The sequence below is a fragment of the Phyllostomus discolor genome, chromosome 6 (genome assembly GCF_004126475.2).
Source record: "Phyllostomus discolor isolate MPI-MPIP mPhyDis1 chromosome 6, mPhyDis1.pri.v3, whole genome shotgun sequence".
NCBI classification, from domain to species: domain Eukaryota; kingdom Metazoa; phylum Chordata; class Mammalia; order Chiroptera; family Phyllostomidae; genus Phyllostomus; species Phyllostomus discolor.
In genome coordinates, this window is record NC_040908.2 from 46,780,720 (window position 1) to 46,807,967 (window position 27,248).

The following is a 27,248-nucleotide window of genomic DNA, read 5'->3' on the forward strand; positions in this document are numbered from 1 at the left end:
TCCCTTCTTTTCCTCCGGCCGCGCGCCCCCTCCTTCCTCCTCCATCCTTCCCCCACCCGGTTTGTGGGCCCCTCCCGCTGCGACTGGCTGGGAGGCTCGGCCGCCCCCGCCCCGAGAGGGAGGCGGGGGCGCAAGCCACGGCTGCCACCCGAGGCTGCGGAGGGGAACGAGATCCGAGGCCCCGAGGCGGCCCTGCATCTGGACCAGGCACGCGGGGCTGCCTGTGCACCCCCATCCGAGGGCCGCGGGGCCTGGCCTCGCGGCGGGGTGGAGGAGGTAAGGGCGAGTCGCGGGCGCGCTGCGGGACCACTCCTGGAAAGAAGGAGGCAGGGAGGACCCCAGCCGTTGCCGCCTCCTCCTCTTCCTTCTCCCCTACAGCCCTCCGGAGGCCCGGAGACAGCCAGACCATACCGGGAGGGATTCTGGGCAGGCCTAGCCAGAGCCAAAGAAGGGGTTAATTTAAGGAATTAAAATCAGAACAATTTGAGACCAGGCTTCCCATCCCCCGCTTCTCGCCAGTCCCTCCCCGAGCCAGGTTGGGGGGCGGGGCAGGCTTCAGACCCCACCGGGACTCTGGACCTTGGAGACTGGGGGGCCAGAGGGAAGGAGGAGGGGTAGCACCCTCAAACCTCAGCTCTCCCCACCTGCTTCTGAAAGGGGGTGGGGGAGGGGCATGGTGTTAAGGCCTGGCTGGGCACCTGTGCGTGTGTCTGAGGGTGGGAGGGTTTAGGTGTCTGTGTGCGTGCTGGTGTGCACGTGTGATGGTCTGGAGGTGTGCATATGTGTGTCTCCGTGTTTCTGTGTCCTCGTAGCCCAGTGCCTTCGCTGGTGACTGTGCCCACCGCGATCCGATGCCTGTGCCCCACTGCATTGCTTTGCATGCGTGTGTGACACGGACCTGCATGCACTTCCCACTTTCTACCTGTGATAAGAGTGGACCCTGCCCTCTCTGTAGGCTGAGTATGCAGCGAGGGACCCACATGGTTTTCTGGGTGTGGGATCCAGGTGCTGGAGCCATGTGCGTGTGACCTTGGGAGGTGTGTGCATGTTTGCAGGCGCTGGAGAGTGAGGGGGAGCTTAGGCAGAGAAAAGGCAGTGTAAGGACTGCGGGGAGCAGAGGCTGGATGCACCGACCTGTGGGTCCTCACCAGGCTGCGGTGGCTTCACTGGGAGGTACACAGGGTGGGACCACAGCCTCAGGTGAGGAAAGCCAAAGCCCTGCCTTCTTGGGGGACTCAAAGGGATTTAGAGTCAGGGGTAGGTGTCCCCATCCACAGGGTCACCTCTAGCTGCTTCACCCTCCTTAGAATACCTCTTTCATGTGCTAGCAGATAAAAAAAACCTGAGCTTAGAGCTTCATTTCTTTGGCCTATGAAGCCATGTGTTAATATCCAAATCTTCCTCCCCCATTTCTGTCATTTCTACCTTCTCTGCTCCTTTCCTGAATGTGGGGTTTATATGAAAAAGAAGGAGGAAGAGCTGTTGGGCCCAGAAGGCCAACCTGGAAGGAGAGGAGATGCCAGTGTCATGGCGGGGAGTTGGGGGCAGGAGAAATGACCATCCAACACCAAGCTCTGCCAACTTCTCAATTTTGCCTGATCTTCATTTAACAGAGAAAGGGGCAGAGAGAGGGAGTTTGGTGATACCCACATACTTGTTTCTAGATTTAGGGATGCCTAGCTTGCTTTTGTTTTTGGAATGTTTGTAGCAGAAAGAGGGGTCATGGTTGTTGAAAGGTTATTGCCATTCTGCCTTTGAATTCCCTGGACTTGCGTGCCTCTCTGGCAGCATACCACACCCTTTACTTATTCATTCAACAAATATTTATTGAGTGCTACTACGGGCCAGCCTGTGACGACAATAGTGTTGGTGCGACATTCTACTCCCAACCAGAAGGCATGTAGTACTGGGGCACTGAGAGCATGGGTTTCGAAGTCAGTCAGGTAGTACTGGGTTCAAATCCTGGCTTGTCACTGTTTCAGTTTTTCACTGGTATGTAACAAACCTTCCCAGAATATAAGGCTTAAAACAACAGTAATTTATTATTTCTCATGGTCTGTGGGTTTGCTGTGATTGTGGGCTTAGGTGGTACCCCTCAGCTACATTCAGTTAAGAGATGGACTGCAAAGGAATATCAAGATGGCCTTTCATCCATTGGGGTCTCTGTACACATGGCATCTAATCACACAGTAGTCTGGCCCAAGTTCTCTATAGGGCAGCTGTACCCCAAGAGGAAATATTCTAAGAGGATAAGCCCTAAGGTACAACTATTTATCAAATCTCTGCCTGCTTCAGGCTTGTTAATGTCCTGTTGGCCAAAGTAGGTCATGTGGCCAAGCTCTGAGTCAGTGTGGGAGGGGATCACATCAGGGCAAGAGTACTAGGAGGCAGGACTCATTGGGAGCCACCAAAGCAACAGTTCTTACAGTACTTACTGGCCTTGGGCAAGTGACTTGGCCACTCTGAGTCTGGATATCCTCAACCTAAAGTGGAGATGTTACCACTTCTTTGGCAGCCCTGTCTTGAGGACTAAATGAGAAGTGTGATGTCTGACCAGAATAGTTAGTAAGTAAATGTTCACTGTTTGTTGTTTTTAAATCCTTACCTGAGGATATGTTTATTGACTTTAAAGAGAAAGAAAGGCAGGGTAAAAGAGAGACGGAGAGGAAAGAGAGAGAGAAATATCCATCAGTTGCCTCCAATACTTGCCCTGACCAGGGATCAAACCCACAACCTAGATACAACACGAATATGTGCCCTAATCGAGGGATGGAACGCGCAACCTTTCGGTGCATGGGATGGCGCTTCAATCACCTGAGCCACTCGGCCAGGGCAGCGTTCACTGCTTTGGTGATTGGACTGCAAGCAGTGCGAAGGCATGACTGACTTATTCATCTTTGTGTCCCCAGTGCCTGGTACGGGCCTTGTGTTTGACATCTTTTTGCTGGGTGGATAAAATAGAATGAAGCAGACAAGTCGTAAGCCTTGGAGCTCTGCTAGAGCAACAATGTCGTGAAGACAGCAAGTTCTTACCTCCCAGTGGGCGAGGAGCAGAGCCAGGGAAGCACTTGTTACTTGAGGTAATTCTTGGATTGATTTAATTGTAACCAAATTCATCCAGCTCCTTGAGAATAAACAGTAGAAATCACTTTGGTTACATAAATCAATCAATTCATCCATTATTTAGTGTGATTCCTCTGAGAATATACTAATTTCTACTGTGTGTGAGGCAGTAGCATTGTCCCTGCCCTCCAATGTACGTGTAGGGCGGGATCCCATGTGCAGACAGGTTCATGAGCATCCAGCATGTGATACCTGCTACAATATGTGAAGAGCTGTGGGAAGGCGTGATCCATGCTGCGTGGTGGTTTGAGCTGGAGAAGGTGGTCAAGGAAGGGTTCGTGAAGAGAGTAGCATTGGAGTTGGGCCTGCAGAATTCACCAGTTGAAAAAGGGAGTCCTAGGGAAAGGGACCAGCATGAGCCAGGACTTGAGGATGTGACAGCACGTGGCACTTCTCCGTGAAGCTAAGACTCGCGAGGCTCACTAAGGATGCACATGGGAAGCAGAGGCATAGGCTAGGGCTGGCAAGGCTGAGTGGTGGGCAGATTCCTGCCAGCCTTGAGGGCAGACAAAGCAGGGTGGGCTTTACCTTTCAGAAGATGGCCTGCCTTCAGAGACTTTTTTTCCCTTAAGAAAAGTGACATGACTGGATCTCTACTTGCAGAAACAGTGAGATTTCAAAGCTGGAGTCAGGGACTTCAATTAGAAATAGTATCAGTTGTCCGGATAGAAGGATAGTAGATCTGGAGCAGTGGCCATAGAAAAAGCAAGATGTAGAGTCAAATATTTATAAGATAGTATTTATTTATTTATTTTATATTTTATTTATTTATTTTTAGAGAAAGGGGAAGGGAGGGAGAAAGAGTAGGAGAGAAACATCGATCTGTTGCCTTTTGTAGGCACCCACGTTGGAGGGCCCTAACCCGCAACTCAGGCGTGTGCCCTGACTGGGAATCCAATCAGCGACCTTTCGATTTGCAGGATGCCGCCCAACCAACTGAACCACACCGGTCTGGGCTTTCTAAGATAGTATTGACAAAAATCAGCAATTGATGAGATCTGAGGGGGACTTTAAGAATTCAGAGATGCCTTGGGAGTTCCCTCCAGAGTGCTGAGTAGATAATGAAGATGTTGGTCAAGATGGGAAACCTGAGAAAGAAATAGGTTCGATGGTGAGTATTGCGGTATTGTGAATTCCCTGTTAGTGTATTAGTCTGAGCCACCTAACACTGAAATATCCTTTTTATCCTCTCCCTCTCTGCTTGCTGTTTCTAAGAAGCACTTAAAAAAAAGAATTGCTATAAATTTCAGATCTAAGGTTGTGAATTATTGGTGCCTCAGGCTAGTGGAAGTTATGATATAGGTAGAATTAGGTTATCTCTAAGAAGCCTTTAAATATGTTCAGGTTTCTCTCATCTTAACTACTGCTTCTGGGTTCTCCCATGCTGCCTATTCCCCTCACACCTGAGCTTCCTGTGTCCACTCGCTGTCTCTGCTCACCTCCTAACCTCACTGTCTCCTCAGCCCCCAGCAGCCAGGCTTGTGGAAGCGGCCCTCCATAAGGTCCTAGCGGACCTTTCCCACCTCCGCTCCAACTTGACTTGTCAACTCCTGTTGTTTACACTGTTTGCACACGATTGCCTACTCCTTCCTTCCTTGACCTCCTCTCCTCTCTAAGATTTCCCAGCAGAATTCCCACTTCTGCTGCAGCCTCTTAGGAACTTCTGGCTTCTTCTCCCTTCGCTGCTTCTCTTAGGGTCTACATTTCCCACCTTGCTCTCCTCTCTCTGCACCTTCTCCTTGGTCCTGCTCACTCACCTTGGTTTTTATGCTCGAGTTGCCAAAACTGTATTTTTGGCTCCATATTGCAGATTACTGAATATCACTACTTTCAAGACTTACTGGAACTCCAAACTCATGGAATCTACAATCAAACTCAGTATAATTCCCCCAAACCCTCTGAGCCACAACCCCATCTATCTAGATGCTCAAAACCCAAACCCGAGCCTGATCCTTTGACTCTTCTCTTCCCTACGGGCCACAGTCATTCTGTCACTAAGCCTTCTTGACTGTCCTTCCTCAATTGCTTCTATATCCATCCTTCTCCCCACTCGCACTTTTGCTATGTTGGCTAACAATGTCCACCCCTAGTGTTTCAACAGCCTTCTTCCTGACCTTGGCCCTCCGTAGCCCATTCTCTGAACTGTACCTCTGATTAAGACCTTGTTATCCCATCATTCCACAAACACTTACCGAGTGCCTTCCCCATGCCAGGCACTGTAGTAAGACCTGGGGAAGTAGCAGTAATTGAGACAATGGTTCTACCCTCTGGAGCTTACATTTTCCTACCCTGAAGGAGGGAGACATACTCTTTCTCACTTCCCTGACTTTGTTGATGCTGTTTCTTTGCTCAGGATGCCTTTCTCCCCCTCCCCAAACTCATCACTGCCATTCTTTGCCCAGCTACCTTCCTCTGCAAGAGTCCGTCTAGGTCCTCAGGCTCAGTTAAGTGTAGATTCCTGTGCCAGCCATTTATCTCACGGCTGTGCCATCCAGTTCCCCAGCCTGTCCCTGGAGATCACAAGCTGCTTGAAGGCAAGGATCAGATCTCATCAGTCTGTGTCCGCGACATACCTAGCACACCACCAGGCATAGTGCATGGCACAGACACAGGGCAGGCACTCAGTAAGTGTATGTTGAATGAATCCATGTGGAATAGGGCTTAGAAGAGCATTCTAAGTTAAAAATACAGATTTGTGAGAGTTATCGGTTAGGACTTTTAATAGCAAATGACAGAAATTCAACTCAGACTCTAAAGCAAAAAAAAAAAAAAAAGGTAGGTGCCAATTCATAGAACTGGAAAGCAGGGGTGTGAGTGGGTCTTGGGCATCACGGTACCCAGCCTCTCAAAAATGAAGTGAGGACTCTCTCTCCAGCTCTTGGCTCAGCTTCACTCTGAATGTTGCCACATTTCTCCCTGCCACACATGAGTTTTCTCCCTGTGGTGGGCGGAGGTTTCATAAGGCCATAGACAGCTTTATCATCCTAGCATGTGATCCTGAGGGACAAGGGGACTCTTTAATCTTTCATGTAAATTCCCAGTGAAGGACTCTATTGGCTCAGCCTGAGGAATGTGCCCATTCCTGGGTCAGTCATCATGGCCAAAAGGATGCAGTAGTGTACTATGACTGGCCAAGCCTGGGTCGTGTGTCCACCCTGTTAGGATTGCCAGCCCTGTCAGAACCACATGGTGTGGGGAGCTGGAGCTCTCCAAAGAAAGGACAAGGTGTTGCTGAGCAAATAAAAATAATAATGTTCCCTGCAGGAATTCTCAGTGACCATGTGGTGGTGGAAGCCATGAAAATGCAAGATTATCTGCGTATCCGGCAGAGTCACCATGTGAGAACAAGACAGTAGACAGGAAGAGAAAACACACTCCTTGAGATGGTCTTATTTGAGGAGATGAGGCTCACATACCTGAAAGCCTTAAAAAAAAAAAAAGAGTCTACAGCCATACCACCATGAACATGCCTGATCTGGTCTGTTCTCCGGAATAAAAGAGATAATGCCTCTGATTGGTTCTTCTGCCCAAAGAAAACCTTGAATTGGACTTAAAGGAAAGTAGACTTGAGATAGGCTTCTCAGATGGGGAAGGACATAACAGGTCCTGGGGATGCTGAGGGGGCAGAGCTCGGCTGAAAAGGGAGGCAGGCTCTCAGGGCTGCAGGGGTTGCTGATCTGGGGAGACTAAAAAACAAAGGAAAATCTGTCTCCAGCTGTTCTGTCATGGTGCTCATAGTACAGGATTGTGATGGAGTTCAAATAAACAACACTTCTATTTTTCTTCTACTTCCTCCCCCTCCTCCCGCTGCCTCCATCACCTTCTTGCCTGAATTCAGGCAAAGCTTCACACTCATGCAAGGAGGTAGTACCTGTAGGCAAAAATATTCCTAGGAATCATTCATAGTCATTCCTCAGCTCTGGCAGAAGGAGGGAAACTCTGGGGCAAGGCCAGCCTCAGGTGAAGAGCCACATGGATCCTAGAAGCCCCTTCCTTCCCCTTTGTTGCACAGCCACACCATGCCTGCATCCCCAGACTTTCCCTTCCCCTACTCTAGCAGGGCGCTGTGCAGGCAGCACATGAGGAAGGGAGGAAAGCTGGCTTCTTAAGAGGCCCCGGAAGATGTCTCCACCAGAGGGACCAGCACTCAGCTGGGATCGGCAGGCACATGCAGGTGACCGACACCTGCTGACCATGTATTACAGTGTAACCCTGTCCCTGAATGTGAGTTATATGTATGTGAACTGAATTCTGTTTATAATATCCCTAGTCACGTTGTCAACTTCTTCTGTTTTATCCATAGTTATTCAGGTTTTCTATTTCTTCTTGAGTCAATTTTGATCATTTATATTTCCCTAGAAAACCTTTCAGTTCATCACATTTTCAAAACTCTAGGCCAAGAGTTGTACCTGGTAGCAGTTCAGTAATTTGAACAAATCTTTGTCAGTTATATCCCTTTTCTCATTATAGTGTTACATATTTTCTTTCTTTCTTTTTTCTCTTTGAATAGATTTACCAGGGCTATTTTTTTGTTGGTCTTTTCATGGAAATATCTTTAATATTTACCTCTCAAGGCTACTTTTGGGATTTTAATATAGCTAAAGGAGGGTAATGTGAGAACAATTGCTAAATACTAGGATCTTTTTAAATTAAGTCCTGTTTTATACAGGGTGAGATATTTGGGTGTGAAGTAATGTGATATCTAGGATTCTCTCAAAATTATCCAGTGGTGGGTGGGGCAGGTGTCACGCAGGACAGCACTTACACAGGAGACAAACTTGACCATGAGATGATAATAGTTGAAACTGAAAGACAGGTACATAGGAATCCATCATCATATCTGCTTTATTTTTGAATATGTGTGAAAATGCCCATAACAAAAAGTTGGGTATTTTAGATCCTTGTCTCACTACACATACCAAAAAATGTTAGATGGACTAAAACTCCAGTGTCTGAAAGGAAACCACACAGCCTGAAGTATTTGCATGCTAGCAAGTCACTGTAAGTTTATTGTTTTAAGATTATTTGTTTAAAGCCCTTAATTAAGAATTTTTTCTGCACTTTTACAAAAAGGAATCACAAAAACTAAAAGAAGACATATGTAAATTTTTTTAGATTTTATTTATTTACTTTCTAGAGAGAGTGTAAGGGAGGAAAAGAGGGAGAGGAACATCAATGTGGGAGATACACATCGACTGGTTGCCTCTCGCACACCCCTAACCAGGGACCTGCCCGCAACCCAGGCATGTGCCCTGGCCGGTCATCACTCAATCCACTGAGCCACACAAGCCAGGGCCATATATAACTTCATATATAAACTTTGGGTAGGGACAGACCTTCTAAGCATGGTAACAAAATCAGAAATCATAAAGATTTTACTGAAGCAAACTTGAAACATTAGTATATCCATAAAGGCCATAAATAAAAATAAAAGCCAATCAACACACTTAAGAAAAATGTTGGTAGTATATAAATGACAAAGGATCAATATTATAAAAAGCCTTGGTAAATCAATAAGAAAATACGAATGTTCAGTATAAAAATGAGCAAAGTAATGCACAGGCAAGTCACCCAGTGATGCAGATGACTAATAAATGTGTGAAAAAATACTCAGCCATAGTAATCAAAGAAATGCAAGTGGAACAACCAGGCCATTTTTCATGTTCAAATTGGCAGGAGCACAGTGAGGCCAATGAGTGAGGCTGAGGAGTTTGGCTGCAGTTAATAGATGATGGGCAGCCACTGAAAGATCATGAGCAGGAATCATTTGTAGACAGAGGGGGCTGCTGCCTAGTACAGGATGGAACAGAGCTGTGAGACTGAAGGCTGGGCCCGCAGTCCAGGTGTGAGGATGCGGTGGCCCAGAGAAGCACAAAGTGTGAAAACAATTGGATTGAAAAATCAGCAGGTCTCGATGAGAGAGCAAAATCACGATGGCCAATGGGTGTGGTGTGACTGGGAGGACAGTGGCACTGTTGGAAGAAACAGGAATGCTGGGGAGTGGACGAGAGGAAGTCCAAGGTTGTGTGGGGTTTGGGGTTTCTTCTTTTTGACACTGTGAGTCTTTGTGTTAGTCTATAGTCTCTATACTAGTAACTGGCAACCAATTCAAACGCTTTAAGCTAAAAAAGAATTCGCTGTCTCTCACAATTGACAAGTTTTGGGTTAGTTTCAGGCACATCTGGATCCAGATGCTCAAGGGATGTCATCAGAAGTCTTTTTTGTTCTTCTCCAAAGAGAGGACAGAAATGGCTACAAGCAGATCCAGGCTTACGTTCTACCAGCTGAGCACAGGTCCTTGAGTGGCTGAATTGGCCTGTTACCCAATGATCACTGTGACTGAGGAACAGGCTGAGGTCACAGGTGCTCCCTGGAACTAGGAGGTGGGATCAGTCATACCTGAACAGCTATTCAGAGTTGGGAGAGTGGCTCTCGAAGGGAAAACTGGGGTCTGTCTACAAAGAGGAACTGGAGCTGAGCAGCACGAACAGTGCATGCCCCTACATTCCACCTTTTGGCTGTCTAAGATCTACACAGACCCTGCCCCCATAAAATCTTTAAAAATTTATTTATCATAATGCAACTATCCCTCCCAAAACTTAAAACACATTGTCCTATCTCTGAAAGGAGATGTTCCAAGTTCTCACCCAATGACCACGTCCAGCCCCACTTCAAGATCTTGGTGGGCTGTCTGGCAAGGTACTGAGCTAGCCTAACATGGTCTTTCAATGCACTACCAGACTACAGTGATGGAGGAAACATCGGACAGCTGAAAGAACAAACACCCTCCCAGGTGAAGAGGGAAAATGAGGGAAAGTGCTCAGTGGGCACAAGTCTGCAGCCAGCTGCACACGCTCCGCCAGTTGGCAAGGACACGGTCCCCTGGCCCTCTGTTGGTTGTTCTGGTTCTGCTCTTTCAGACAGCCACCCTTGTCCTTTGTGCTCTGTGGCCACTGAGGCACCCTGAGGAGTCCCCTCCCATTGGTGCAGGTTTGGTGGCTGGGCAACTATAGGAGCTAATATTCCCTGGCTTTTGTTTTCCAAGTTTGTGGGTTTGTTTGTTTTTTTCTGGCAATACAATTCCCTTAATCATTAGGAAGCTTTCAGTCAATTTGCATTCAGTCATCCCCAGAGTTATTAACCAAACTAGAGACCTCACTGGAAGTTATAATTCCTGAATCGAGTCCCTGGTGATGGTGTTGGGAAAGGAGGAGGGGTTGTCTCTTAGCAACAGGCCTTGGTGCTCCGCACATCCCAGGAGCCCATGGTTCTGTGGCCTCTAGCTAGGCCTCTGCCACAGGGCAATTCAAATCCCTACTCCAGGGTGGGAGGCACAGTTCAGTCACCCCTTCCCATTCAAGCTGCATCCCAGTAGGAGGCTGCTTATAATGAAAGCAATGGTTGCCTCTGTTGAGCTGGGAGGGCCCAGCAGGAGGGGTTCAGGAGAGTCTGAGGAGTTAAGAGCCCATCAGGCCCCAGGTTTGTCTCCCTCTGTGCTCCCAGCCTCCCTGTCTTTGCTTCAGCTGACTTTAGCTAGAAGCAGAGAACCGGCTCTTAATTATCTGACTCTCAGCCATATTGGATTACCGGCCTCAGGCAAAAAGAGCCTCTCTGGGCACAGCAGCATTTTCTCCCTGTCTGCTTTCAGATGGTCCCCTTGCAGCCAGAGTGTGTCTCTTTCTTATTGGACCTTACTGAGGTCACACCCCAACACCGTGATATTTTGTACAAGTCTCTTCAAGTTCCGGCCTTGGTGGGAACATCGGCTGAGCTCCAGAGGCAGTGGGAGAGCTTGGTCAGATGCTCTGCTGCTGTGCAGCAGGGTTCGCCAGCTTCTGAGTGGGTGGAGTGGTGCTATCTTAATCCTCTTCTGAGTTCAGCTAGTTCCTTCACAGGGTCTATTACTTTTAAAAATTCTGTTCCTGATTCTAATTTCTGGGTTAGGACTTTTTCCTGGTGCAAGTAACACAGACCCATGTCTGACTGGCTTAAGCAAAAAAGGGAATTGATTTGTTCACAGAATTGAACAGACCAGGGTCTCCAACAGTGTCTGTGAGGAATCCCTCTTTCTCCATCTCCATTCTGCTTCTTTGTGTTGGCTTCATTCTCAGGTGGTTCCTCCCAAAGATGGCCCTCGAAGCTCTGGTCCTCCCCATCAGCTTAGAGACCTGAGCCCAAAGAGGATGCTCTCCCCCAGTAATTCCAGAGATGTCCTGGAGAAGTAACTCAGTAACTCAATGAGAAAAGGCTCACTAATTCAACTTGGGCGATAAGTGCCCATCCCAAGCCTCTGATCGACCAGGTCTATATCACATTCCTACCCCTGAAGCCGGGGATGGACCATCAACCCCCACCCAGACCACATGGGCTGAGAAAATGGGAAAGTGAGAATAGTTCCCCAGGGTCAAAACAGGGTGCTGTTCTGAGGAGGAGGATTGGGTGCTGGGCTGCAAGGGGAACAGACATCACACACCCATACTTCCATGTGGAAATGCCAAAGCAAATGGAACTCAAGAGCAGGTCAAGTTGGAGAGCTGAGCCCTACTAGATTCGAGGTGTGAGTTAACCTGTGGGGGTGAGTCAGAATGCCTGGGGAGGAGATAGAAGCAAAGGGCACATGAAGCCCTCCCATCAGGAGACAGGACGATTCAGAAGGCAGCAAGAAGAGGAGGTCAGAGAACTCCAACTGGGCACCTTAATGGCAGCCTATGAAGATGGAGGGGTCAGGAGTATCAGCCAAGGGACCGAGTGGGTAAAGACTCCCAGTGACAGCTGAATTGCCTGACTGGCAGGTGATCTGCGATCTGGCGGAGCACATTGACAGCAGAGGGTGGCTGAAACCCGATGGCAGGCAGTTAGGAGAGGATGGCAGGGAGGAATGGGGTAGAGACCCCATGAGGCAGGGGAGGGGTGGCCAGAAGCCAGAAATAATGGAGGATGGACAGTGGGAGTTGAGGGTGACCAGGGGTGGGATTCCAGGAAGGGCAGTGGCTTGTACCAGAAGAGACCTGGGGAGGACAAATATTGTGGCCCTTGGAGCAAAGGGCAGGGCAGGGCAGGGCCACATACTGGAGACCAGCCTAGCAAAGAAATCTGAGAAAAGCACCTAGGTGCTGGGAGGGTCAGGGATGGGAGTGTGGCACAGAAGGGGGGGCAGGAACAAACAGTGACACACGCAGAGGTATTACCAAGTGAGGTGAACATCGTGGTCACTGCAATGTGGTACCAATAGTCCAGCCTGTTTTATGGGTGTGGTTTGCGTGACATGGAAATAAGCATCTTCTTTTAAAGATTTTTTGAGATGTAGTGTGTACAGTCAAGTACATATAAGTGCACTAATCTTAAGCGTACAGCTTCAGTAGTTATATATGCATATACCTGTGTCACATGAGTTTCCCTCCGCCCCTTTCAGTCCATAGAGCCAGCCAGGGGCACCTCTATTCTGACTTTGTATCTTCAATTCATCTGTTCTGAAACTCCACATACATAGAACCCTACGGTTTGCACTCTGGTCTGGCTTCTTTTCCATAACAACTTTGAATGGATTCATCCATGTTGTCATATGTACCAGTGGTTCATTTTTTATTGCTGGGTAATATTCCATTATGAATATACCATAGTTTATTGCTGCGATGGGCACTGCTGGTGATGGGCACTTGGGTTATGTCCAGGTTGGAACTATTTTATAAATAAAGCAGATGCCTTTTTTCTTTTCCTTAGAGAATTCTCACTTTTTCACTCTCATACATGTGTGGGCCTTCGCACAGGTTCCAGAGCAGGCAGGCCAACGCCCTCTGGGAGGTTAGGCCCTGGTCTCCCCCACTCGGCCCTCTCTTCTGGGCACCTCTTTTCCAGGGAAGTCAATGTCCTCAGGGGTGGGGGAGGGTACGAGATATGCAGAGGGGAACACGGACACCGCCTCCTAAGATTTACTCCCTTTCTTCTAGCTTCCTGGCCCCTGGCCGCGGGTCCCTGAGCCTTCCTGATCCCACAGGGGGGCTCGTCCGCGGCCCCCCATGAGTGCACCCGGTTGACCGGCGGGGCGGCCGCGGTGGAGCCCGGACGCCCCGGGGGCGGCGGGGCCATGGCCTCGCTGGACCTGCCGTACCGCTGCCCCCGCTGCGGGGAGCACAAGCGCTTTCGGAGCCTGTCGTCGCTGCGCGCGCACCTGGAGTACAGCCACACGTACGAGACACTCTACATCCTCTCCAAGACCAACAGTATCTGCGACGGGGCGGCCGCGGCGGCCGCGGCAGCCGCGGCTTCTGGCTTCCCGCTGGCGCCCGAGCCTGCCGCCCTGCTGGCGGTGCCCGGCGCCCGGCGCGAGGTCTTCGAGAGCACGTCCTTCCAGGGCAAGGAGCAGGCGGCCGGGCCGTCGGCCGCCACGCCCCACCTGCTGCACCATCACCACCACCACGCGCCCCTCGCCCACTTCCCCGGGGACCTGGTGCCCGCCAGCCTGCCCTGCGAGGAGCTGACGGAGCCGGGCCTCGTGCCCGCCGCCGCCGCGCGCTATGCCCTGCGCGAGATTGAGATCCCTCTGGGGGAGCTGTTTGCCCGCAAGTCGGTGGCCTCCTCCGCGTGCTCCACACCGCCACCCGGCCCGGGACCCAGCCCTTGCACTGGGCCCACCTCTGCCTCGCCCGCTTCCCCCTCGCCTGCCGATGTGGCTTATGAGGAAGGCCTGGCTCGCCTCAAGATCCGTGCGCTGGAGAAGCTGGAGGTGGACCGGCGACTGGAGAGACTGAGCGAGGAAGTGGAGCAGAAGATCGCAGGCCAGGTGGGCCGGCTGCAGGCCGAGCTGGAGCGCAAGGCTGCAGAGCTGGAGACTGCAAGGCAGGAGAGCGCCCGGCTGGGGCGCGAGAAGGAGGAGCTGGAGGAGCGTGCTTCTGAGCTCTCGCGCCAAGTGGACGTGAGTGTGGAACTGCTGGCCTCTCTCAAGCAGGACCTGGTGCACAAGGAACAGGAGCTGAGCCGCAAGCAGCAGTGAGTGGTCCGCAGGGCCATGTGCCCGCGAATGTTCCTGAGTGGGTGACCCAGTGTGTCACTGTGCCATTGCCACCATCTTGAGTGTGGTTATGAGTGTGTATGTGGCCGTGGCTTATGGGATCTGTGGCCATGAGCATGTAATGGTGGTACGTGTGGGGCCGAGAGTGTCACAAAGATGTGTGTTTAGGATTGTGATTCCATGGCAGCGTGACCAAATGCCTGTCTGTGAGGACTGTTTCTCCTCCTTCTCTGTTCTAGCCAAGGCTAGCTCCTACATTATGGCACCAGGTCCTCTCCCCTTTTGCCCACTCAATTCTCCCCTCTCTCTCTCTCTCTCTCTCTCTCTGCCCTCATCAGATTTTCCCTATCTACCCTCTCATTCCTACAAGCACAGAAACACAACCTCCCATCTGCCACAGCCCTGTCTTCCCCTTGAGCTGCCCCTTTTCTCTCTTTGCAAAACAACTCTTTAAAATATTGTTTATCCTCTTCTCCAATTTCTTCCCCCACGTTCTCTCTTGAACCCATTCTGATCAGGTACCCACCTCCACCACCGTCCTGCATGCCAGCAGCGACCTTCTCGTTGCCAAGGCCAAGCCATCGTCATACATGGCCCAGCAGCAGCATTTGACACAGCTGATCTGGAAACACCTTCTTCCCTCGGCTTCCAGGACACTCACCTGGGATCTCCTCCTGTCTCTTTGTCTGCTCCGTTCCACCTTTGGGGCTCCTCCTTATTTCTCTGGCCTTTAAATGTAGAACTATGAAATATATAGATGTTATTTATCTGCCCCCATACTGAGACAAGCTCCATGAGGGCAGGGATTTTCCTCTGCTTTGTTCACTGCTGTGCCTCCAATGCCTAGAACAGTGCCTGGCACCAGGAAGGTGCTCAGTCAGTGTTAAGTGGATGCACAAACAACTCTGAATGCATTTGGGAGTAAACACTCTTATGACTCTCAAGTGTGCTGTGGGTCCGTGCAATCTCTGGAGGGTGGCAGTGCAGCTGGAAGTGTGCTTCTACATCTGGGACTGTTCCTGAAAATGTGTGTGTGGTGTACATGTGGGGGAGTGTTTAAAGGTGTTGGTGGGGCTGCCTGTCTTAGACTGTGTGTGCCCTTGAGTGAACATGCTATGAGTACACATTTCAGTGTGGGGCTATGTACTGGACTTGGCGTACTTCACTGTGTGCTTGTGTGTGCCTGTGAGAGTGTCTGGAAGCAGAAGGTGGCTGGGTGTGACTGAGTATGCCTGTGAGTGTGTCCACAGGGAGCAGGTGTGTCCAGTAGTGTGTGTGCGGCTGGATGGGTGGGGTGTGAGTCTGTGACTCGGAGTATATGCTGGCATTTCTGTGTGTGCCTTTGTGCGGGACATTGTGCCTGGGCCTGTTCTGTGTGTACCCATGTGACCATGAGCAGACACCGTGGGCAGCTGTGCCCATGTCACTCCCCCCTGGCCAGGGCGTCCTCCAGGGGGTGGGTGAGCAGCCAGGCCAAGGCCCTGGGGTAAGAGACTGCTCCGGGCCCAGGGAGGTGGTGCAGATCGACCAGTTTCTGAAGGAGACGGCGGCACGGGAGGCCAGCGCCAAGCTGCGGCTGCAGCAGTTCATCGAGGAGCTCCTGGAGCGGGCGGACCGCGCCGAGCGGCAGCTGCAGGTCATCAGCAGCAGCTGCGGCAGCACACCAAGTGCCAGCCTGGGCCGTGGAGCTGGGGGAAGCAACGCTGGGCCTGCGCCCCGGGGCCCAGGCCGAATGGTGAGTGCCCACCTGCCTTCTTTCCTCCACCCACACCCCAGCTTCCACAAACTCCCCTTACGTGCAGCCTGACATCCCCTGCAATGCTCCCTTCTTTGGCTCTTCCCTGTGCACATATTCTAGGCTTGAAGTAGGAGGTCCAGGAACAGGGGAGCCCCTCTGGAAAGGCAGAAGGGCAGGCCCCTGAGGCTGTAGGAAGGTGTGATTCAGAGGCCCATCTCTGCAAATGAGAGCCCAGGAGCCACAGGCCAGGGCTGGGGTGCTGGGTGGGTGTGTGCAGTGGGCTGGGGAGCTGCCTCTCTGGGCTGTCTATTTGTCCATCTTTCCCAACTTTTTTTCCTTCTTCTCTCTCCTCTTCTGTCAATCTTGCACCCTGTTTCACCTGCTCCTCCTCATTCTCTTGCTTCCTCCTGCCCCCTTGCCTTCCCTCCCGCTCTGGGGGCCCACAGCGAGAGCACCACGTGGGCCTGGCCATGCCTAGCACATACGCAGTGTCCCGGCATGGCTCTTCTCCCAGCACAGGGTAAGCCTCGGGCCTGGCCCGCCCCACACAGCCCACCCTCACCCGGGAAAGATCCATCAGCCTGCTGGATGGCTGACCTGTCTGGAGGCGTGGCTCCTCCTCTCCCCATCCTCCTTGGGTCACCTCTGTCTGTCTGCCTTTCCACATTCAGAGGGGACTCTTGGAAAGTAGGGTGGGTGGGTTGCCCTTGCTTGGTGGTGGGGGTGGGATGGGGAGTTTGGGCAGGGTTGATTGCCCTCTCTTCTCACTCCTTACCATCTGGTCCACCCCAGGGCCTCCAGCCGTGTTCCAGCTGCATCCCAGAGCTCAGGATGCTATGACAGTGACAGTCTGGAGTTGCCCCGACCAGAAGAGGGGGCACCTGAAGACAGTGGGCCTGGGGGCTTGGGCACAAGGACGCAGAATGCCAATGGTGGCTCAGAGCGGGCTCAGGCCCCTCGAAGCTCAGGCCTGCGGCGCCAGGCCATTCAAAACTGGCAGCGCAGACCCCGCCGACACAGCACGGAGGGGGAGGAGGGGGACGTTTCTGATGTGGGCTCCCGAACCACCGAGTCAGAGGCTGAGGGCCCCTCAGACGTCCCCCACCCTGGGCCTGCTATGGCTGGGCCATTGAGCAGCTGCCGGCTCTCAGGTGAGTCCTAGGAGGGTGGGCAGAGAGGCCGGGCTTTCCCAGGCGCAGGCCCTCCCAGAGGACAGACAGCCGAGGTAGTATACCTCTCGGGCTCCTGCACTGCCTTCCCCTTCCCCCAGACTTCCCACAATGAGAATGACAAGTTCCCACACAGTTTCCTGCACGCCCAGGGCAGGAAGTTGCGTGACAGGGCAGTGCTGGTTTTGCCCAGGGATGCCACATCCAAGGGGGCCTGTTTATGTGGTAGGCTCGCCGACATTTACAGGAGAGTAGCTGAGTGTTGACTCCAGACTCTGAGGTCCCGGAGCAGCTGGGGAGGGTGCCTTCCAGCATACAGACAGGGCTGTGCATGTATGTGGAGGTGAGAGGGCTCCAGTCAGGGTGTGTGGCTGCACCTCTGTGTCCGCTTCGGGCAGCCTCTCACCTGCCTCTGTTCACAGAGGCTTCATTTCTATCCTTCTGTGCTGTGGCCCTCCAAACTCTTTCTTTCTCTAAACTTGACTCAGGTTGCCTCATCTAGGGGGTGAGTTTAGACTATGTGATGATATTGTATCTTTAAAAGGATTTACTTGAGGAAAGACTACCCCTTTCTTTTTTAATTTGCAAAATTAGGGATGGGGATGATGCAGAGGAGGGGCAGCTGAGGCCTCTTGTCCTCCTCCCCAAGGCTCTGGTCCCCCAGCATGGGTCTCTCATGCCCATTCCCCCTATAGCTCCTAACCTACCTTAGCTCCCCACCCACATCCCTGTGCTGGCCTTTGACCCTCCACACTCACCTTTGACCCTTTGGTATTGTGCAGCCCGCTCTGAGGGAGGCAGTGGGCGGGGTCGGCGAGCCGAGAGGGGCAGCCCCTCACGCTCCAACGAGGTCATCAGCCCAGAGATCCTCAAGATGCGAGCCGCTCTGTTCTGCATCTTCACCTACTTGGACACACGCACGCTCCTGCATGCTGCCGAGGTCTGCCGGGACTGGCGCTTTGTGGCCCGCCACCCCGCCGTCTGGACGCGGGTGCTGCTCGAGAATGCCCGAGTCTGTTCCAAGGTGCCTGTCTCTGCCCCCTGCCCCTGCCCACTCACTCATCCCTGCTGTGAACTCACCTCTGCCCCCCACCTTCTCCAGCAGATGGCCCCTCCAGGTCTGGTCTTTGCAGCCCTTACAAGACCTCAGCTCTTGCCTGGCTTTCCCAAATGTTCTCATGGGGCTGCCTACCCTGGAGCTGGTCCACCTCCAACCAGTCAGGCTCAGACCCCTCAGCCCCAGGTGACCCCTCTCTCTTTGCAGTTCCTGGCAATGCTGGCTCAGTGGTGCACGCAGGCCCACTCGCTAACACTGCAGAACCTGAAGCCTCGGCAGCGCGGGAAGAAGGAGAGCAAGGAGGAGTATGCCCGGAACACCCGGTGAGGCAGTGGTGGGTGGGTGGGTGGGTGGGTGCTCCTGGGCTGCAGACTCAGAAGTATGTGAGGGTGCTTTCCAGAGCAGGAGGTGGGTACGAGCCACCCTCTGAACTTTTGTCCACAGCGGCTGCCTGGAAGCAGGGCTGGAGTCCCTGCTGAAGGCTGCAGGGGGCAACCTGCTGATCCTGCGCATCTCTCACTGTCCCAACATCCTCACCGACCGTTCACTCTGGCTGGCTAGCTGCTACTGCCGTGCCCTGCAGGCTGTCACCTACAGGTAGGTCTACCACACCAGATGCAACCCCAGAGGGTTGGGCTTTGGGCCCAAGGGACCCTGGGGCTCTGCATACCCTTTCCCTGGGCTCTCAGGCAGGGGAACCCAAGAGCTCTGTGGTCCCAGAGAAGGGAGCAGAGGCCACCAGGGTGGGTGGCCCCAGCTTTGTCTTTTCAACAGGAGCGCCACAGATCCCGTTGGCCATGAGGTCATTTGGGCCCTGGGCGCGGGCTGCAGAGAGATTGTCTCCCTCCAGGTGGCGCCACTTCACCCCTGGTGAGCCCTGGCAGGGGTGAGGAGGGGACCTAGTTGGGTGGGGCCTGGGGCTGAGGATTGAGCAGATCTGGGCCCACTCCATCAGTTGGTTTGGGAGACAGATTCACATTCATTAACCTGTGCACTTAAGCATTAGGTACAAGGCTTAAAATCAGACCCGGGGGCATGTCCTGGCTTACCAGCTGTGCGACTTTGGGCAACCCAATAGTACTTCAGTTTCTCAGCCTGCAAAGTGAAGGTGATATTAGGGATCTGTTGACCTTATTAGGACTGTTGGTGGCTCAAAGGAGGTGTGTCCCCAAAGCGGGCAGGGCCTACAGTGAGTGGTGAGTAAACACTAGCTAGAAAAGCAGACAGTTCGATTTGGCATGTGAAAGGCAATTCAGGGCCATCGGTGTGTAGCGTACAAAAAAGCTGGCCGGTGGAGAGTCCAGGGCGTGAGGTCACTCATGGCTGTCCTTGGAGCTCCTCAAACGTGTCAGGCTTGTCTGCTCCCTGCGCCTTGCCCTGCAAGCCCTGTCTTCACGTGGCATCTCCTCCCAGGTCCTCCAGTGTTCCTTCAGTAATACCAGTATCTTAGTTGAGTTTGTCACTCCTCTCCCTCCTCCATTCCTACCACACCGTGTCCCAGCCCCTGCCGTAATCTGTTTTGCAACAGTTTCTCAATATTTCGGTCTCCACAAGACTCACAGTTCTCAGGGCAGAGGCTGTAAATGTCTGTTTCCACGGCCTGGGGGCCAAGCAATGCCTGCAGCCTGGGCAAGTGTCGAGGGAGTTAGTGTTCAGGGAAACAGCAAGTTTGGTGTGAGTGGTGAGCAGTGGCAGGCAGAGCTGAGCAGTGCATAGGGAAAGGCAAGTTGGGGCAAGGTCAGGAAGACCTCGCCTATGGGGTTTAGATTTTGTATTTTATCTTGAAAGTGCTGGAAAACAATTGGGTTTTAGACCTTAATTACATCAGGCAGGTGACATTCTTTGTCCCCCCTCCCCTTTCACCTCACTGTCCACTCCCTCAGTGTAGGGACCATATTTGTGTTGTCACCACCATATCCCCAGGGCTTAGCTCAGTTGGTCTTGGCTGTAGTAGATACTTGGAACCATTAGTTGAATGACTGACTGAGAGAAGGTAGGAATGACTGGCTCGCTGTCAGCAGCGTGGAGGATGAATTGGCAGGGAGTCTAGTTATAATCCAGATGAGATTGACAGTGGTCTGAACTGTAGGTTGAAGACTTATTTGGGAATCAGAATCCATGGGTTGGGAGGAGATGAGGGAGGAGGAGTCAGGGATGACCCCAGGTTTCTGATTTAAGCAGCTGGGGTGGTTGGTGGGGCCCTTGCCCAAGGAGGAGCCTGAAGGAGGAGCAGGCTTGGGGTGTCGTGCAACCAGATGCTTTCCTGACAACCTTCCCTGCCCCCCATTGTCCAGCCAGCAGCCCACGCGCTTCAGTAACCGCTGCCTGCAGATGATCGGTCGCTGTTGGCCCCACCTCAGGGCCCTGGGGGTTGGGGGCGCCGGCTGTGGGGTGCAGGGCCTGGCATCACTTGGTGAGTTTTCCCTTGGGACCGCGGTGGGGGTTAGAGGGAAGCAGGCATGGGTGCGACACAAAAATCTCAGAGGAGCTCTGGGCTGCAGCCTGGTGGTGGCAGGAGCATTATTAGGGCGCTGGGCAGGAGGTGCCCTGGGGAGTTCATCAGCAGGACCTCCCCCTTCCTCCCTCTTCCTAGCAAGAAACTGCATGCGGCTGCAGGTCCTGGAGCTGGACCATGTGTCGGAGATCACCCAAGAGGTGGCGGCTGAGGTCTGCCGGGAAGGCCTGAAAGGACTGGAGATGCTGGTGCTCACGGCCACCCCTGTCACCCCCAAGGCCCTGCTGCATTTCAACAGTGAGCGGAGGGGGTGGAACACAGGGTGGGGTATAAGGTTCACCTCTTACCATGCCTGGTCAGTGAGAAACATAACTAGCTGTTGTCACTCCTAGTCAGCAAACACCAGTGCCGTAGTTAGACTGACCAGGGTTCTAGTCCTGGCTTTGCCACCAGTGCCTTCTGAGGCCAGCATGGCATTCAAGGCCTTCCAGCATCTGGTCCAAATAGTTCAGTTCAACAGACGTCTGTTGCCCTGTGCCCTACTCATGTTGGAGACAGGAGTGAGGCAGCACCATCCATCATCCCCTATGTGAGCCAAGGGCAGAGGCGAGACAACAGGCAGGTTAAGAGCACAGGTTTTTGGAGCTTTACTGACCTGGGTCTCAATTCTGACCCTACTTCTTATTAGCTGTGTGACTTTGGGCAAGTTACTATACTTCTCTGAGTTTTGTACCCCGTCTTCTAAGCTGATTTTCTAAGATGAATGGAAGGGTTGGATGAGATGGTGTGTGAGTCCCCAAGGACAGCTCTCAGAGGGAAGACTCCTCTCCCTGGTACAGACTCCAGGCCAGGCCTCCTGTGGCCCCGCCTCCCTCCGGCACGCACTCCATCCTTAGTCACGCCTCCACCTTTGGAGAGGACACGGGTGCCCAGCTTGGGCTTCTCACACCCATAAAGTGAGACCATCATCCAAGACCACTGGACCCTGGGCAGGGCTCCATTATCAACCTTATTATTTCCAGGATCCTCTTCTTCCCTCCCCTTTAGCCTCATGGCCTTGCCTTGGACTGACCACCAGAATTAACTGCTCAGTGGAGTGACCTTCCAAAACCATGACCTTCAGGGCCCTCTCTGCCTCCTGACCTCCCTCCTCCTCTTCTGACTTCACGGCAACATCCAGTCCCTTAAGTGTTCTGCTCCCCCTCGTTTGCTCTCTGTCTCCCTCCTTCCATTCTCGCACTGAGACCCACCAGCCTCACCTCAGCTGCTCAGCCTTTGTTATTCATGTCCAAATGCCCAGGCCCTAGTGCAACTGTCCCCTCTGCTGGGGGAGTTAGCCCAGCTGTTGCCCACTCATCCTCCTGTAGCTCACTGCAGCCTCCGCTCTTCAGTGTTGCCTTCTGCCTTCTCCCATTGTCCGGCTGAGCCCCTGAGCAGCGTGGGTCTGCCCTCCTTCCTGTGTTCCCAGGGCCGGGCATTTGACTGTCCCTCAGTAGGGTTCTGATTTCATTAGTGAGAGGAAATGTGGCAGCCCCATTGCCCAGGCCAAACACAGGCATGCACCATATCCACCTTTTCCCAGGCATTTGTCGGAACCTCAAATCCATTGTGGTCCAGATTGGGATTGCTGATTATTTCAAAGAGCCCAGCAGTCCTGAGGCCCAGAAACTGTTTGAAGACATGGTGACCAAACTTCAGGTGAGTGAGTGGCTTTGAGGCCACCCAAGACCCTGTGACCCTAGGCTGGGGCCAGTGATGGGTGCATGATGGGAAGGCCTCCCCTGTGTGTCCCTGAGGACTCAGCCCCAAGGAAAACTAACCCCGGTCTGGTCTGCAGGCCCTGCGACGGAGACCCGGCTTCTCTAAGATCCTGCACATCAAGGTGGAAGGCGGCTGCTAACCCGGGTGAGGGGCGGCAGGGCCCCTGCCAGCCCCACACCAGGGCACTCTCTTTGGACCTCCAGAGGGACCCTGCTTTGAACTAGACCTTCGGAGGCCTGGTGTTATCTCTGGCCTCCAGGGAAGGGTTGACAGTTTCCTGTCCTCCTCCTGGGACAGCAAAGCGACAGGCCTGACCCTGGGCACTGCCTCCCCAGGATAGGGGCTTGGACAGAAGCAGCCCCCAGGCCCTCACCCAGTCCCCGGCTGGAGCAGCCTTCAGGGCACAGCCAGCAAGAAGCTGAGTGCCACCAGCACCTGGTGTCTTCGCCCCAAGGATCTGCAATAACCACGCAGTGGCTCCTTGGCTGCTCAGGCTGCTCCGGCAGACCTGTTGTTGAGGCCCAGCCTCTGGTCCAAGTTCTCTGCTGGGCCCCAGGCCAGAGAGGGCTCCTCTAGGCAGCTCAGACTTGGTAAGGAGGGCTCTTCTCCCCTCCCTGGTCCATCTCAGCCCTCTGTGGGGTGCCCCCTCAGACAGCCCACCTAGGCTTTGAGTCTATGTTCTCTGAGGACAACACACAGGCCTAGGGGTCTGGGCAAGTGGTCAGCCAAAGGTGGGGGGCGGGAGTGCACTGAGGGAGTGGGCTTGGAAAGGCAAAACATTCACCCAGACCTTCTCCCCAGGACCTGAGACCGTCCCTCCCAAAGGGGGAAATTGCCAGGAAGAAAAAATAACGTTTTTACTGATACAGACAAGACCCCTCCTCCCAACAACCACGTACCCCACGACACACCCAAGCAGAAGTCTGAGCTAAAAGGTGCATGTTTCCATACCTGCCAGCAATCCCAAGCCTCTAGAGGGGCCCTGGGAAACCCTGTCACCCGTGAGAAGCAGTTCCTGTCCTCAAGGAATGTCCTTCTAATCCAGGTGCTTGGACAGGACTTTGATGGCCTGTGGGTCCCCAAGGCTGTGCGGGAGGGAGTCACTGGGCTGACCTCTGTGCTGGGGCCTGGGGGAGGCCGAGGGGTGGTCCAGTTAAATTCCGTGTCTGGCTGGCATGCTGAAAGGTGTGGCCCTGGCAGGCAGCTAGACCTGTGTGGCCAGGGATGAGTGAGAACGCCCTCGTTGGACCTGGCCACCTCCTCGGTCTCAGCTGGTCCTATGGGTTGAGGGCTCTGTTGGGAGTTTTCTGCCTGGGGACAGTCCTGGGGCCCGAGCCAGAGCCTCTTGGCTTCAAAGCCACCATGCACTGGGGGTTTTCACCGACCCAACCCGACATTGTCCCTACAGTAGGACCGGGTCGCAGCACTAAGGCTCTAGACTCAGGTCTCCCAGCTCCTCCTCAGAACTCCCACAGTGGCTCCAAGGCTGTGGGTCTTGCCAGCCTTCATTTTGAAAGTTCTTTCACACATTCAGCTAGATTGATCTAAGAGTTTCCCTCTCTCCTGCTCAGGACTGGCTTTCAGCCCTAACTGTTAGGCAGCTGGTCCTGGCTGAGACTGGGTTCTTCCAGTTTCTCAGCTTCCCAGGGACCCCACTTTCTGCCACAACCTGGCTTGGACATAAAGACCCAGCCCTGGGTTACCCGGCAGTGAGGCCACCAGAGGGGGCCCCAGACTCAGCCATGCACCCAGCTTCCAGGGCTCCCCACCCAGCTCTTCCGCGCTGCTTCCTGCAGATGACTTCCTCCCATGGGTTGTTCTGGCCCTGCCCTTTGAAGACCCCAAACATATTGGCAACTCCTCATCCTGTCCTGCACGAAGCCTTGGCTTTGCAGCATCCCCACCCCAGAGGTGCTGGCTCTACGGACTCCCAGCTCCCCAACCCTGTCCACAGGAATCATGGGAAGAAGCACAACTTTGCTGGCCTACAAGGGAGGTGGAGGTCCACTTAGGGTCTGGCTGCCCTGGCTGCATCAGCCCTGCCTTCCAGCTGCACCCTCTATAGGCCCTGCTCCCCATAACCCCAGGACCAGAGGTGCTGCCCTCCTTGTCTCTCGGACAAAGCACAAAGGGATGCCCTGCTTGGTCGGAGTCTGACCTAGGAAGCCTCCACCCCAGAATACAGACTCTTGGCAATTTCTCCATGGGCGGGTGCCCACCAGGATGGCCAGCATCAGCCCTGGGAAAGGAAGTCAAAGTGCATGGGCAGTGAGCTGAAGTGGGAGAAAGGGGCTGCCGGGAGGGCTGGTGCCAGCAGTAGGCTCGTTCGTGGTTTGTTTGTGACAGCGCTGCACGCTGCCAGCACTGTGGGCAGCAGAGGGAATAAGGCCCCCTCTCATCTCTTGCAGGGGAGAGTTTGCTTCTTATGGGTTTGGGTGTTTCCAGAAAACCCATTGAGTCCCCTGCCCTGTATTTCCCAGCCAAGTGGAGGATGCGTGGGAGTCTAAGTTGCACACACCTGGGCCCCTGCCAACAGGAACGTAGGGTATAGCATGTCCCATCGCACACCTGCCCCTGGGGCTGGCAGACTCATGCGGCCCAGACTTCTTGCCTGCCCAAGACCTGGCAGGTTTGCAGACCCCCTACTCCTGCCAAGTCCATTCGTCCACCTGGGCAACCACACAGCCAGGGCTGATGGGGAATGGGGATGGAGGGTCCAGCCCTCCTTCACTCACCCATATTCTCACAACAGAGATGCAAAGAACGGGTTTAGAGGTCAAGGCAGGCCCTGCTTCAGGGGGCTCAGGCATGTACAGAAGGTGCACGGGTGGTGGCCACTTGGTGTCCCTACCACTTCCCTGCCACACTGCTTGACCCCAGCCCCTGGCGGGGTTAGCATACTTGGCTTGAGAGTTTCATCGTGCTTTGTCCAGCTGGCTCAGCAGTGGCAGAGAACAAAGGCAATGCTGTCAGTGTCTGAATGCCAGAGGGAGTGAGCTGCCCAGGACCAGTGCTTTTCACTGGTCAGAAGAGATCACCGAAGGACCAAAGCAGCTCTTGTTTTCCTAGTTCCACAAGTGGAGTTTGAGCCAGCCCCTTGGGAACTGCTTCAGAGAAAAAAATCCATCTCCTTGCTAAGGCCTGCTGCTCCAAGGTTTGGCTCTGTCCTTTGCTTTTGGGTCCTGCCTGCCCACCTGGTCCCATCTCTAGTCCTTTGGGCCATAAGAAGGGAGCTACCCAGGTTCCAGTCCTTCTAAGGCGCTAAATTGAAGACCTTAACAGATGACTATTGGTGCCAAAGACCCAGTTCCTGCTCCACTTGGGCTAACAGGAGAGAGGGTGGATGGGTGCAGGGCCCAAGCGCCCCGAGTTGTCAAAGTGATGGGATGTGCCCAGCCTGTCAAGCCCTTCGGGTGGAACGCCCCTCTCCCAGGGGCCTGGCACATCTCCTCCGCCCTGGTGGCCATGCTTCCTCACCCAGCCTTGTCCCAGGCCTGCATTTCTGTATATATTGCTGTGTATCGTGTGTATGTATTTATTCCTGGACAAGTGTGTTCTGCAGCTCTTGCCTGAGAATAAGGTACAGAATTGGGTGAAGATCAGAATACCAGGGCCAACTAAGGCAGCCAGCTCCTATTCCCTCCCCAAACCCTTGGGAACCTGGCCAGTCCCAAGACTGCCCCGACAATCAGGCAGGCTTCCCCACCATGAGTCCTAGGCTTGCCTCGTGGCTGGCACGAGGAGGCTTGGCTCTAGTGGGCGCTGCTGGTGGGACCTCCACAGCTGACCCCCAGGCCCTGCCTTCCCTGCACAGCCAGGCTGCAAGGGGCCTGAGCCGTTGGAGGGTAGCTTCCCCCACCCCAAGCACATCAGGCAGAGGGGTGGAGAGAATTTTTTGGTTTTGTTTCTGAAGTGGTGCCTGTACCTCCAGCCTCCAGGGGGCCTGCGCCGGCCCCACTTCTCTGCCCCACCCAGGCATCACCATCCCAGCACTTTGCTCCACGTCACTCATAGATACCCTTTGCTGAATGTACCTGAGTGTATGTATTTAAACGGATCACACAGGCAACGGAGAACTTACGGCTTTGTATCCAATAAAAGATGGTGAAACGGGATTATCCGCCTCAGGGAACTAAATGGTAGGTGGCCCTATGTGTGGGTCTGTGTCACCAAGCCTTTCCACAGCTGAAGTGTGCTGAAGCAGGAAGGAGGTGGATGACCTGACTGGCATCAGCAGGGTGGACGAAGACCCATCTCCAGACCACAGACATGGCTGGGGGAGGCCATGCAGGGTACTGCCTCGGCCAGTCCACCGCCTTTCCGTGCCCGTGTGTGGACAGAAAGCCTCGGGGCCATTCCTGGCACTTGGCCATCTGAGGGCAGCCCCAGCGCGGGCGCAGCAGGCACTGCCCAGTCCCTCACGGCCCTGACCAGCTCCTCGGGAGGCTCAGGCCAGCCGACCAGGCTTTGGCCTGGGAGAGACCAAGTTGCCCAACACGGTCTGGCTTTAACGTCCCTATTTTACCAAATGGGGTTCTCCCATCTATTTGATTACTCGGGTCTTGAAATACTAAAAATCAGAGAAACAAACAGGTGTTTAGGCTTAAACTGCGTGTGGCTCCAGCATCAGACAAGCAGATGAGCATTTACCCCCACAGCTCTGAACTACCTGTTCTTGTGTCCATTATACATTCGGGACAACTGAGACTCAGGAAAAACTAGTTTACCCAAGGACCGTCGAGTGAGGAGGGATTCCAAGGTAACCAACCTGTCTGCTACCCCATTCCACTTGCGTCCATCTAACCAGGAATTGTTGGACTCAGAAATTTACAAAAAAAAAAATTCCTCCCCAGTATCAAGCAGCACAAGCTCCAGCGCGCTCTGTACGACCTGAGTGCTTTCCCCTAGCTCTCACAGTTTCCTGGTACAGCCTGACC

At 53.5% G+C, this 27,248-nt stretch overlaps 1 protein-coding gene across 3 annotated transcripts; it reads left to right on the top strand.

The window, feature by feature from the left end:
* Positions 1-25,684, top strand: FBXO41 (F-box protein 41). Of its 3 annotated transcripts, XM_036028063.1 has the most exons (15): positions 1-276; positions 2,910-3,080; positions 4,044-4,234; positions 13,071-14,109; positions 15,641-15,866; positions 16,316-16,389; positions 16,662-17,020; positions 17,821-18,062; positions 18,303-18,418; positions 18,540-18,692; positions 18,870-18,965; positions 20,390-20,508; positions 20,689-20,847; positions 22,133-22,248; positions 22,388-25,684. In XM_036028063.1, exons 4-15 carry the CDS (start codon positions 13,208-13,210, stop codon positions 22,448-22,450), a joined length of 2,625 nt encoding a protein of 874 aa, XP_035883956.1. In that variant the 5' UTR covers positions 1-276; positions 2,910-3,080; positions 4,044-4,234; positions 13,071-13,207; the 3' UTR covers positions 22,451-25,684. The 3 variants fall into 3 exon arrangements, with proteins under 3 accessions (XP_035883956.1, XP_035883957.1, XP_028372279.1); XM_036028064.1 differs by lacking the exon at positions 18,870-18,965; XM_028516478.2 differs by lacking the exons at positions 2,910-3,080; positions 4,044-4,234.
* Positions 25,685-27,248: the final 1,564 nt, after the last annotated feature.

What these genes read in the sequence shown, in the direction of transcription:
- FBXO41 (XM_036028063.1), top strand. Translation starts at nt 13,208, where the DNA reads ATGGCCTCGCTGGACCTGCCGTACCGCTGCCCCCGCTGCGGGGAGCAC. An exon ending in GAGTATGCCCGGAACACCCG is followed by an intron (nt 18,419 to 18,539) that starts GTGAGGCAGTGG and finishes TTTTGTCCACAG; the next exon opens with CGGCTGCCTGGAAGCAGGGC. An exon ending in GCAGGGCCTGGCATCACTTG is followed by an intron (nt 20,509 to 20,688) that starts GTGAGTTTTCCC and finishes CCCTCTTCCTAG; the next exon opens with CAAGAAACTGCATGCGGCTG.